General features: G+C 38.6%; 1 protein-coding gene across 2 annotated transcripts in view; it reads right to left on the bottom strand.

Annotated features, from left to right (window-relative positions):
- The window catches only part of parga (poly (ADP-ribose) glycohydrolase a), a 30,668-nt gene extending 18,119 nt beyond the window's left edge, over positions 1–12,549 (bottom strand). The window contains exons 1-10 of one of the 2 annotated variants that reach the window (XM_053232821.1): positions 12,392–12,542; positions 11,903–11,990; positions 11,764–11,824; positions 11,015–11,662; positions 10,752–10,890; positions 8,556–8,678; positions 8,325–8,399; positions 6,757–6,831; positions 2,148–2,240; positions 381–535 (exon numbers count right to left, since the gene is read on the bottom strand). In XM_053232821.1, coding sequence (XP_053088796.1) covers positions 381–535; positions 2,148–2,240; positions 6,757–6,831; positions 8,325–8,399; positions 8,556–8,678; positions 10,752–10,890; positions 11,015–11,662; positions 11,764–11,792 — 1,337 coding nt within the window. In that variant the 5' untranslated portion in view covers positions 11,793–11,824; positions 11,903–11,990; positions 12,392–12,542. Of the gene's footprint in view, positions 1–380; positions 536–2,147; positions 2,241–6,756; positions 6,832–8,324; positions 8,400–8,555; positions 8,679–10,751; positions 10,891–11,014; positions 11,663–11,763; positions 11,825–11,902 lie in introns of both variants that reach the window. The other variant, XM_026940301.3, reaches the window with a different exon arrangement.
- Positions 12,550–13,705: the final 1,156 nt, after the last annotated feature.

Here is a 13,705-nt window from a genome sequence, read left to right as displayed (position 1 = left end):
AAGTGAATTAAATTTAAATATTCCTAAGCTAATTGCCATTTAGCTGCACAAACACAGAAAAAGTTATATGGACAGTTTGGATCTGGTAAACTTTAATTAAATTGTCAGTGTGAATGAATGAATGAGTGAAAAAAATGTTACACCTTAAATCACTGACTTACACTTGTTCTTTACATGAGCCCAAATACTCAAAGATATGGATCACTTCGAAGTGGTTATAAGATTATATATTGAGGCAAATTGTGAGAGTAAGTGTGATGAGAAACCAAAAATGTGCGAGCAAGCTAAAACTCTTCTAAGATCAATATCTGTACCTTCCAATATATAAAAGCTTTCAAGAGCAGTGATGCCTTGAGTAATGATAAGAAATGGTGAGTTACCTGTAGAAATTAATCTCAGGGTAGTTGTAGTACTCAGACTTGCGCGAGTTGCGCCTGGGGAACGTACAGAAGAAGGCGTTGGCTAGCAGACAGGCAATTTGTTCCTGGGACAGAGTCAAGGACTGATTCATGTTCTGCTTAAGCAAGGGGATTGGCTGCAAAAATGGGAAGGAGAGAGAGGGAGGAAAATGTAATTAGTTTAGCAACTGACCAAACAGGACGGCAGAATTACATTAAGCAAATGGCCAGGAGTAATTACAGCACCCTGCTGAATTTCACCATAAGCCAGCAGCAGGCATCAAGTGCCATTCGTCTTCCCTGAACGGACTTAAAGACCCTCTTCAGGCCAACACACATGACTAATCAATAGAAGCATTAATAACCAGTACATAAAGTGCAGCTTAGCCAGAGAGACCTGAGAGTTTCCCTTTTAAATCTGTAAATACCTGACTTTCCTCATGGCCAGATTTATCCTGCTTTCTACGGTATGAACGTAGAGAAAGTAATAAAGGAGATAATCTTTCCGTTTTTAACTAAAAATGATTTACATAAATCAATAACTGTCTTCTTGCTTAATACAGCAAGTTTTGATTTCATTATTCCAGATATTCTGTAGATTTGTTATACTGTATATACACTGTAGTCACTGATACGGACGGCAGGCACACTATTCGTTTTTTGTTTGTTTGTTTGTTTGTTTGTTTTTTAATAGAAAGTTTGCATTTGGAAAGGTTCAGGACATCTGGTTTAGCGTAGAGATGTGCATCAGGACTGGGATCCATTGGAATCCGACAAAAAAGACTTGAGAGTCAAAGGTTTTTATTTTCATGTCAGTATGAGCGAGCGGTCAGATATGAATCCTGCAGGACAAAGACCAGGAATGTGTGACTCTGCATGGTGATTTACAGCATCCTTAGTAACAACCTGGTCAGGGTCACAGTGTTTTAAATTAGGCTACTAGTTTATTTATATTTTGGGGAAATGGAACTAACTAAATTTAGTAGAAAATATTGTAGAAAGGTCCAAACAAACAACAAAAAAAAAATTCCCATGCACATCTCTCATTGAGACCAAGTATATTGAAACCAATTATGACCTTGAGTGATGTAGCTGAGGTTGAGGAACTGTCAGAGCCAGAATTTACAGACCATGCTGACAGTGCTGGCATTTCTAACTCTGTGCTTTTTTCTGCTCCCCCAGTAGGTTATTCCCACTTCAGGTTTAACTCTGAATACAGATGCAGATATTTAGGACACTAAACACTATGTTTGTTGAGGATATGAGCGAAAAGGAAAAATTCTGAACAGACTATTTCCTGTACTGGGATCACAAATGTAAATTTTTTATAATATTTAAAGACATTCAAAAAAAGCAATGTATAATAAGGTCAAATTGAAAACACTATTATAAAATGCATGCTTGGTTTTGGAAACATTTGGCAAATAATTCTCAAGAAGCAGTTTTAAAGCTTCAGGGTAGCAAAGCAGGTGCTGGATGGTTTCCTTTGGCCTCCATTAGCTCTGCTCCTAATGAGGCTAGTGCAGATGTGGCAGTGTACTTCACTAACCACCTCCCTCACCCAGCAACCCTGAGAGCCTGTTAACAGAGAACAGCCGCACGTACGCACACACACACACCTGCCAGGCACTTTCATTCAACTCTGTCTGTGTAACAAGCATCATCTTTTAAATAACAACAAACGGGAAAGAGTGTGTAAATACAATAACTACTGTATTCTACTCTAAAGTGTATGTGTACAGGACATACCTGGGTACAAATTTTGGGAGCGCTCAGGGCCAATATTACCATCTTTGGCAGCATAACGTTAAACAGATACTGTGCTTCTGAGTGCTCCAGGCCCTGTGGATGAGAAATTAAGGGTTTACTAGATGTATTAAGATGTATTACCTGTAGTGGTCACAACTGTAGTGGTCATTTAAACCATAAAACTGAAAGAATGACATACAAAATCTAAATGTTTTACAGACACTGACAGCACATGAACAGAGTGTCGATAAGTACATGTAAACATGCATCACTACGCTCTTATGAAAGGGCAAGTGTCTTTTTCAAAGACTCGCTCTGAATGTCTTGACCAACTTTACCAAGACGGATGAAGAAAAATTAAGCATTTTCTGTCAAAAAAAAAAAAAAACAGTGTGCTCATTTCTTCATGTGCTATTTGAACATTGTTCAGTTTCATATTCTAAATACATATACATCACTGGTCTTATTTTTAATGCCCTCCCTGAAAAAAGAAAAAAAAATTCTCAATAATAAATTAACCATTTTCTGACATTTAATTTACATTAAGTTAAATGTGCTAAGAACTATGGAAAAAATCTAGGTCCATCACTCAGATTCTCTGACTTGTTAGTGAGATAATTCAACAGCCAATAACAGTTTCATATGTACGAATGTGCACAATGGGTAAAAAATAATGACTAAATGTGAGTTAAAACAAACAGAAAGTCAGCATATTATAAAACGTTGTTGGAAAAGCCATGCATCCTATTATATCCAAGTGGTAGGCTCGGTTCTGGTAAAAAGTTAACCTGCTATTGCATTTTCATGAATTTAAAAGCTTTCTCAAATAAAAGCTAGCTCTTAGAAAAAAAGACCGAAGAGCAATATCAGAGTCCTTTCATATCTGTAGAGACGGTAACAAATAAAGATCTCATGAACAGAGGTTACAGAAACGCTATTGTGCAATATCAAACAAACCCCCAACGGGGAATGACATCACTGGAGTGGAAATAAGAAGAGTGGGCTTTCAGTTCACTTTTGCCACAACTAAAATAAAGTCAACCACCCACAGCACCCATCATACCCACACAAACACAAACACAAACACACACACACACACACACACACACACACACACACACACACACAAAACAAATAGCACTGCTTTGCAATAGCCACTCCAATTCTGAGGGATTTTGAGATACACTAGCTGGCTCAGCAGTCATGTGTGATTTCTGCAAAAACGAAAACGCTGCTGGTTTATCCTCAGAGTGATTTACAGCACACTTATTTACAAACATATCGGCTGCGATGGTGACTGTGATTAGTTAACGGCCTCATTTCATCAAGGTTACTGGGCATGCTTGGCTGATTAAATGGGATTCCTGGAACAGACAGGAGCAGCTAAGGGGCTAACGGGAACTTCTGGACAGGAAGCACTGACTGACAATTTTGCCAAGGAGCGTTTATATGGCTGCAAAGAAGGCCTGACTAAACACTGTCATAAGTAATGACCCAGCTGACATCATAAAACGCTCCTCTGGGCATAATGAATTTGGTTGGCTGACAGGGCGAACGAGACGCTGCAGAAGTAGCAAGAGTTAGAGCTTTCTAAATCAAAGCCTCCTCATTTCCACATTCTGCCCATGCAGCTCAGAGAACTGGCCAGACTAACAGGCTTCTCATCTCTACCCACTTCCCACTACACCTCTGAGAAAAGGAGCCGAGGCTGAAGGGAAGCCACATCTTAATAGGTATTCCTGTAGCATGGGCAGTTTCAGAAACAGTCTGACAGCCAAATTATCATTTGCTTAACTCGTTTCTCTAAAGTATGGTGCAGTGAAACTTAGATTGGAATTCCCACTAAGAAGGAAAACAGGGTGAGAAGTATTCATATAAATGCTTTATGTTAGGCTTTTGACAGAGCAGGCAATGCTGACATTTATCAGACACCACCTCAGTGACACTTCCATTTCAGCCACGCTTTCACAACAATTTTACAAGACAGGTTCTCATTTGTATTTTTGCTTCTTTCCATAACCATTACACGTGGGTTGTCAATCAAAGACCCTTGCCACAGTCCTTGTATTTAAGTCGTGCAGAAATTGCTTTAAATTTAATCAAGTGCTTTAAGCGTCAGAGTAAAGCGTAGGGTGTGGTGTTTGCATTTTTAAAAAGGCCCTATTTAAGCATTTAAACATACAATACAATGGATATAGGTTTCACCGAAACGATATCAAAACAGCCTAAAAAACACAAATCAATTATTTAGGGAGCAATAATGTTTTCTTTCACAAAAGCATTTGAACACAAGTTCCATCTTTCTAATCTGAGATGCTAGTGCCCTCTGTTGATTAAATGAAGATGAAGTTAAATCTGAGAATTTAACAAATGTAGTCACAAAGCCACTGACATCACCAAACCAATGATAAATAAGTAGAATTATAGAAGAGAAGAAGTGAGGCAGTGAGGTATTTCATGGTTTCAGGAAAAGAGAAAGGAAAGACAGAAAGCACATACACTGCCCAAGCTGTGAAAGCCACAATCAGAGATTTCTGAATTAGTCCATTGTGGAAAACAGTGAAAGAAGTCCAAGCACTAAATGTTAGGCGCAACAGTGGCAGAAACATCATTCAAGAATATGAATGGTTTGGTTACACTTTACTGTAACCGGTTATTTTACTCCACAATGACATATAGTGAGAAAAGGAGAAATGTAAAAGGTGTTTTCTCAAAAAAAAAAAAAAGAAAAAAGAAAAAGAAAACACACACACGTTTGTTGTTACTGCTGCACCTAACATTCAGTGCACTGTATATATGTATGTGCTAGTATATATATGCATGTGTGTGTTTATATAATATACATAGCACAGGCAGTGGAAAGAATAGCTCATTTGGTGCTGTGGGTAGCGTTGCCACCTCATGTCCATGTGGGTTTCCTATGGGTTCTTCAGTTTCCTCCTCCTTCTCAAAATCATTCTAGTAAGTAGACTGGATATGCTAAATTACCTACAGTCATGAATGAGTGTGTCAAGGTGCATGTGCATGATTTCCTGCCACAGACTGGCATCCCATCCAAGATGAATTCCTGTGTCATGCCCAGTATTCCTGGGATAGGCTCAGAATCTTCTGTGACCCAAATCAGGATAAACCCATTGGTTGGGACTTTAAAAGAACTGAACTTAAAAGGACATGATTCATTAAAATAAACTGCACTTTGCTAATGGTTTTGATTATGCTCTTTATAGATTTAATGGCCCACTTTAATTAATGTGCCATAAAATGACATAGCCAGCTACTGATCTACGCAATGATGACATTCTCCAGTAAAATTATTAAAGCAGGAAGGAGAAATGCTGAACTCTTGGCAGACACCCACGACTTGATTAATGAAAATAACTGGCAGTGACATAAATGGCTTTCAACTATTAGTCTAAGATGTGACACAATTCAGCACCTTCCACTTATGGTACTGGGGAGAATAATTCACATCACAAAAAATGGTGCTTAAGCGGACTGCATCCTAATGCTGAATTTTGAGATTTAATTCAAACCTTAATCAGTTTGCATTGAGTATCAACTCATTTAGGGCTGTCCTGAGTTGAACTTCAAATAATCTTCTAGAAGACATGCTACCAATGAGTACTTAAAATACAATTTAGCAATAGGAGGATAGAAACCCAGAAGGAGATTCCGATTTAATCTTTAGCTTCAGTATAAATCCTTATTTATTAAAGTGCCATTATCAAAGTGAGCCTAAAATCCATCTGTTGAATGTGTTTACTGGCAGTAAGCAGGTAAACAGGGTGCATCTCTCCTGCCAGCTGTTGCTCGTCACACTGAATGCCCACCTCTGTGTTAATTGGTTGGTGCTTGATGCCACTGAGCCTCCAGGGAGCAGGCACCAGAAGGGCCAGACACAGACTGCTGAGTGTGCAGCCACTCTCAGGCTAAACTGCGCCGTCACTATGACTGAACAAAGCAATGGCCTTTAACTCTGGCACTAAATTTACGCCAGACAGAAGCTTCATCAGAGACCCTCTTTAGGAGCACATTATGTAAACTACTTCATTTGTGTGCTCCGGGAATCTGTTAGTTCTATAGACGCTATAGAAACTAACATTTCACACCTCATTGTATTCTTTGTGACAGCACCAACTAAGCATAATTTTAGTTTAATTTTCTTCGTGAAGTCGTTTTCAGGTCACAGTACTGCATTATCTGTATATTTGAATATATTTTATCTCGCTCATACGTAAGTACTGCAAAGATTCAAAAAATCATCCTGATTCATTTTCCACTGATAGCACTATTTAATGAAAATGATCAGAACAATCTGCATGAATTCAAATTTCAGCCATGAACAATACTACAAATATACAACTACAAGATATGAGGCCACTGTATAAATGATTTTCTGACTGATTACACATATATACATATATATCCTTCCATCAATCTACCAAGTTAGTTGACTTTCTGGATGAGAACAACGACTCTGACCTGAAAATAATTAACCTACACTGGGGGGAGGGCAATAATTTTTTGGAGCTAGATGACAAAGCAATCCTGCAGCCAGAAAATTTAGTGCACACACAGATACATCACCCAGAAGCAGGCAGTTACTTACATCAGTGCAGAGAACATTTAGAGCTGTGAAGTCCCATCTCTTTGCGTGTGCTGCATTGTACGTCAATATTGCTTCCTGTAAAATTAAAATTTGGTTTAAAAAAGACAGTTTTTAATGCTTAATGCTAAACTAATAAATGTTAACGAGACACTACGAAAAAAATGAAAATAAAAAGATGCAATAAAAAGAAAGGAAAAAGAAAAGTAGTCATAGAATCTAACTTAAAATGCTCAAAACCAACCGTTCTGTAACAATGTCGCCATCTTCTGGTGATTAAAAAAATACTTTGAAAGGACAACTTCAAAAAGGAAAAAAAAAAAAAAGAATAATTGCTGTAAAGATCCACAAATCTGAATCAGTACACTGGTCCTAACATTTATGATTGAGCTGCTTCACAAGTGGTTTCTAGGCAACAATTGGGAGGCAGTGGTGACTGAATGGATAATCTTCTCTGTGTCTGTAATGTCCGATACCATGCATCTTTTTCTTCACTGCTATTGCACAAATAATTTTTAAATAATTTAATAACTCACACTGTGCATTTTTCTCTCACCCTTTCCTCCTTAATGCTTTATTGGGTCCCTCAGTCAGGCCTAGTGAACTACCACTCATTGCAGAATGACTAATTTCATGGAATGAAATTTAAATCTCGTCTAGGACCATACATTAGAACAGGGGTGTCAAACTCAATCACAAAATTTAAAACATGGTCTAAGTTGCGGGCCAAACAGGATTAACATTTATTCCACAGTTCAAAGCTGACTATGATAAAGATAAAACTATGATAAAATATGATAAAACTCCCCCTTGGTAAATGGTCGGGCTGATTTGGCTATCTCTTCTGCCACTATAAAACTAGCTTTAACAGCAGCTTGTTTTTGTGATTTTGCTTTTGTGAACATATTCTGCCATGACATCAGACTCTTTTTAAACTCTTCTACCTTCTGTAGCTTCCGCTGTGTGTCCAGATTTTTGTACCTGTCCTGATGTTTTGTCTCATAGTGCCGTCTTATGTTATATTCTTTAATTACAGCCACATTAGCAAACAAGACACACAGGTTTATCTTCAATGTCAACAAACAGGTACTCTGCCTCCCACCTGTTTAAAAAGCCCCTGTTTTCAAAGTCCACTTTTCGTTTTGTGGGATTTAGGGTAGTGTGAGTGGTCTGAGAGCGATTTACTGGCGGGCCATTAATAATAGACATCCGAAATTATCTCGGGGGCCGGATTTAATTGTATCATGGGCCGGATGTGGCCCCTGGGCCTAGAGTTTGACATGTCTGCATTAGAACAATAATAGAACCCAAATAGAACTGCACGCATGCTATGTTGCATCTAAACAGTTTTAATTCGGATTGTGTTTAATTGTTGAGTGTTTTATATCTATAATTAATACACAGGATTGATAATCACATATCAAGCTGTGCATCATATGACCTCAAGAAAAAAAAAGCACTCCGTATAATTTTTTTTTTTTATATATAATTTTGCATTTTCCAGTGGTAATGTTAGTATAAAACTGCACACAACAACTCTATGTACATAAATTATCAACCTTAAAACCTACCCGAATATCCAGTGAACTTTTGCATTCAGTTTCCAAGGCAGAAATAATGAGCTCCCACCGACTCTGCACTCCATCCTGAGACAACATGGCAACACGGAAACTGAGTTCAGCACTCATGTCCAACTTACATCAGCTGTCTAATTATTATCTCATAGATGCGCTGTTAACAATCTAACGTAGACTTATACACTACTTCTGTGGAGTTGTGCTCAGTCTGAAGGTAAAATCTACCTCGTTCTCCATAGGAAACAGGTTCTTTTCTGAGCAGGGCATCTTAACAGTCATATCATCCCAGGCATCTCGGAATTTGCTCGGGTACGGAACAGGGACCTCGCCTTCTTTGAGCAGGTCAGTCTGTAAAGCAAAGAAAGATAAGTGCGCAATTCAGTGTTCTAGTTTATTCTGGACTATAAACCCAGGTTGATACAGAAAACAAGTACAACATCTTTATAAATTATTAAAGCTGCAGGGTGTTTTAAAAAAGGGTTTTGAAATTTTGCCTTTTTTTGGTACAAAAGTGTTACTGCAAGAATACTACGTAATTCAACAAGAATTCACGAACGTGTTCCAAACAGTAGTGTGCCTAAATATTAGGGACACCAAAAGTGTACTGAGTTCACGATTTGAGACACGGCCCAGTATTCGTGATTCTGGGGATATAAATAGTCTGCCTTTATAGTATTACGAGTACAAAAACTTTACTGTGCCCATCAACATAACTTACATTTATTGAGTACATTTACTAGTCAACCAGTTAGTTAGAGCTTACAGAAAGCCTTATCAAGCAGCTGCGCCTGTGCCTCACTGACCTCCCACGGTGTAAATGTGCTCATTCTGTTTTATCATTATATCACTGTAATCTCAGAGTCTCCTGCTTGTGCCATACATGTGAATGTAAGACACGGTCGCTAAAAGACACAGATCATTGGATGACCGCCGGCTATCATTGTCTTTAGTTAAAATGATTCTCAAATGCGTACTGACACAAATTCCACAGTCTAAATAAGATTTCCTTATTTTCTTATCCTCATTCTCTTACTCTTTCTCTCACCTGAGGTTACCTGCCTGTCACTGGGTAGCTGTGCTTTGTGACTTTAGACTTTGTGCCTGAAGTTCAGGCTAAAGCTCAGATGCATCTGCGCTGGCGTATCAAGTATGCGTACAAGTATCCCACCAATTCTGAACCAACAACCCTGACAAAGCGCTGACTGAAAATTACTGTTACAGGACGATTCCCACCAGCTCAAAAACATCAGGTTATAGAGGAATCTGTCCCCTGACTCAATGTTTTTATTATTATTTTCACACACTCTAGCTTTAAAAATGAAGTTAGCTCATTTTGCTTACGGAGCAGTTTCAGTTATTCTAAGAAAGTGGTTATATACGTTTTTGAACAATTCCTACCGGAGCACACTCCAACAGATAAGAGCAGACTATGTGCATGAGGTCAAAGGTTTTGCTTTCCTTCCAAACTGACAAGAGTGCCCATGGAATCAAGCAAAAGGCACCACAGTACTGATTTATAGTGAGGGGCATGGCCAAAAACATTATATTAAGTATAATATTATTAAGGTTCAGTTTAAAATGCTCACAGTATCTGTATACATCAAGGTATAATGTGACATCTCTTCAATTTTACATAGAGCATACTTACTAACAGTGGTCAAATATCTTTTATTGAACCGAAGAGCAAATAGGTAAAAGCTTTTAAAAGTAGACATTATAAGTCAGGTTAACTGCTTCTTCAGTAGTGGCTATAAAAATATACGTCTTCCACACATGCTGAGCAATGAAACAATTTGGACAGCTATTAAAACGTATGCATTTTTTTTTTTAATCCCAAAAGATATATTGCGATTTAAAAAATGCAGACGTTTTAATAGATGTCTGAATTGTTTTTAATAAAAACAAACAAACAAACAAAAAAAAAACAAGTGAATCAATTACAACACAGCGGGCATCCATAATGCTCCATGTTTCATATATCTGAAATTATGAAAGGGAGCATCTTTGCTAACAAGTGCACTCATTTTTGTTTCATTGCCAACATTAAGAGCATGAACTACAGTTATCAGCTTTTTTCCATCAATACTATGACATTCAGAAAATATATCTTCATCATCTCTTCAGAATCATCATAAATTTGAATACTCATTGCTTTGCATGGAAGAGAAGACGAGTAAAAGATCACTGAACTAGACACCGCGAGCGAATTAAGAGTTTTCAAGACTGAAAAAGAAACGCACATTCTTTATTTCTTTGTTCATGTTGTTCATTCTTCCACTGTGTCACATCACATTATGTGTTGATTATGTATAAGAAGTAGTTTTCGCACGTAAAAGTGTGACAATATCTATATCTCGCAAATAACTGCAACCAGATCAACTGTCGTACCACTTACTACAAGTACCGGTGTAGAGAACTTACCCTGATGAGCACTTTGTGGTTGTCTGTTGCCCTGAGCGGGGGTAGGGCCTGAGCACACATTGGCATCCTCCTCAGCTCCTCTATAGCAGTTCCCAACCACTTCCTGTCCACATGTGGCAAAGTCCCCAGCACTGGGTCACTGAACAGGAAGTAAAACATGACGTTAATTCAAATAATCACTACCTGTGTTAAAAAATATATATATATATATATATATATATATATATATACTTTGCTGCATGTGTGTGTGTGTGTGTATATACCTTGCTTGTGACTGGTTGCCACTGGAGTCTTCATTTGCCAGCAACGAATTTCCACCAGAGACGGGCATGTCGGAATTATCCGTTTCCATGGCTGTCACGTCAGGATCACTTATAGATCCAGGTCCAACTCCAGGGTCAGTGATGTTAGTGGACTCTACAGGAGATGAGGATTGAGCACAAGGTGCCTGAGACTTTGTGCAGGGATTGTGCCTTTCCTCTGAGCTGTTACATAGCAAGGATTTGCAGGTTGGGCTCTCTGGGCTCAGCATCTCTACATCAGCACTTGTGCTCTGAGATAAACTGAGATCCATCTTTGCCTTTTCCGTAGATATGCTTGCTACCTTGCCAAGATTAGCATCCGTTGAGTTAGATACAAGAGCCTCGTCTTCAGTGGCGGGCTTCGTCTTGATGACAGCATTATCACTGACACTGCTATTTGGTGAATTCTGTCCATACGTCGCCTCTGGGTTGGAGTTAGTGCTTCCTGGAGTTTCTTCTACTTTTTGGTCACCTGGATCTTTTTGTCTTAGGGACACATCAAAACGCTTGTCGTTGTCTTTCAACTGACATGCATCCTTCTTGTTGCACTCAAATGTTTTATGGCGATCGCTTCTTATGTCTTCAACCTTCACGTTACCAGTGATATTGCTGTGGAAATAACACACATCAAACATCACAGAAAGGATCTGTGTATTAAACGAATTCATCAGATCAAGAAGGCTGTGTCCAGGTAAAATGGAGATGTTTACCTGTTTACTTCCATCCCAGTTTCATCCATATTTGGTGTCAGCACATTGGTGGGTGAACTACCTGCAAAATTCAAATATACTGAAGTCAGCCTACACACATGTGAATACACAAGCAGGTCAAGCAGAAGACTGTTCCAACCTCGGTGTGTTCCAGTGGTTTCTTCCACACTTCTGGCAGAGAAATTCTCAGAGTGACAGTCAGCTTCCAGTTTCAGTCTTTTCTCATTCTGTAAAGCGTACATTCTTTCATGGCCGATTAGTTATAGTGTGTCTCTATATATGTTTTCTGCAGCAATTCATCAAACTGTTGCTAGTGCAACTGCTAGTATTTGCAACTCGAGCGACCTGCAGTCAAAGTAGCTTAGTTAGCTTGCTAGTTAGCTCTATAGCCTCAAGCTTAACTTAAACAATGAAGAAATAATATTGTACTAATACACTAAGAGCAATGCTAACGACGTTTTAAAAACCTCTTCAGCCCTCAGAGGTTTACTTTACTGTAGCAGCGATAGCAGCCAAGCTTTTGCATGTTATGCTAAGCAGCTAGTTAGCTAAACTCGCTAAACTGCCAGTTCAGACAGAGCCGAGCAGAAATTCTTATCAGGTCGCAATATAATTTGCACACAAGTACATTGTAATGAATGAAACACCAACTACAGCCCGAGTTTTTTCCTGTTATGTCTCAGACTGCAGAGAGAAGAACCCAAAAGGCTCGCTGTCGCGACGTCTCTGCCGTTTGCAGAATTGTTTTACTTTCAGTCTTTCAACACTCATTTACGGCAGACTAGAGCAACCAATAAAAACCCTGATTTCCCACAGTGGGCGGGACTTGAAGGACACAACGGTAGCAGTTCCATTCTGCCGTATGCAGAGGAGGTTGTGTCGTAAATACGTAGAAAAAACATACCCAGTATAACCTCAAGCATTATTACACTGTATTTTCTAAAATGTATATAAATAATTGGAAAATCTGCAAAGCACGACAAATGATTATTGACAAATACAGTAAACATTATTACTGTACTGCATTAATATTTTTGTGCCTTTTGTGCCTGTGCTTTGTTAATTAATTTTCATTTATCCTCATAACTGATCATCTTCACTACACTCGTACACTTCCCCTACAGCTCTACTAGGTCAACTGATTAAGGCTCTGGGCTACTGAACATTAGGTTGTGAGTTCAAATGGCAGCATCACAAAGCTGCGACTACTGAATCCTTGAGCAACTGCTCAGCTGTATCTCAGATGTAGGTCCTGTCTCAGATGTAGGTCCCCTTGGATAAAGAAGTGTGAGCTGAATACTGAATGTGAATGAAAAGGGATCACAACAGAGTCACTGCTTTCCAGACATTACTTCTAGTAATAATATTATCAGGTGCAGCAGCATTGCATTGAAAAGTAGGGTGTAAGAGTATATCAAGTCATAAGCCATTTGCAGGGGTCTTCTTAAGTCTTGTGCTTAACCAACAAAAGCAAAGATATTTAGCTAAATAAGGGTCACTGACAAATTGTTTCTCTTTTAAATGCCCATATCTCATTTAAATAGACAGAGAACTGTGGTCCTTGATGTATTGTTAATAATATAAATGTATTAGGTTCAGGAGCACAGTGAACAGTGACAGGAATCAGTGTGAAAACCTCAAGTACTTAAACTGCAATACAGTTTAACCTCTTCTGCTTTTTTTTTTTTAATGCAAAACAGAGAACCTCCAGGTGGCTCTCTGTATACAGAGAGCAGATCTGATGGAGACTAGAAAGCCTCACTTAGGTAAATTGGGCAAGGTGTCTTGTGTTGAAAGATCCAAAACACCCACAGACTCCAGCTTGCATCAGAAGATGTGTTAAACAATAATCACTTAGAAATGAATCATTGACAGTCAGCAAATAAATAGTGAAGTATAAGTCACACCGAATTCCTCTGAAGGCCATTTTGTCAGGATTAAT

The sequence above is a fragment of the Pangasianodon hypophthalmus genome, chromosome 3 (genome assembly GCF_027358585.1).
Source record: "Pangasianodon hypophthalmus isolate fPanHyp1 chromosome 3, fPanHyp1.pri, whole genome shotgun sequence".
NCBI lineage: Eukaryota > Metazoa > Chordata > Actinopteri > Siluriformes > Pangasiidae > Pangasianodon > Pangasianodon hypophthalmus.
This window is presented reverse-complemented; position numbering and strand designations above follow the sequence as displayed.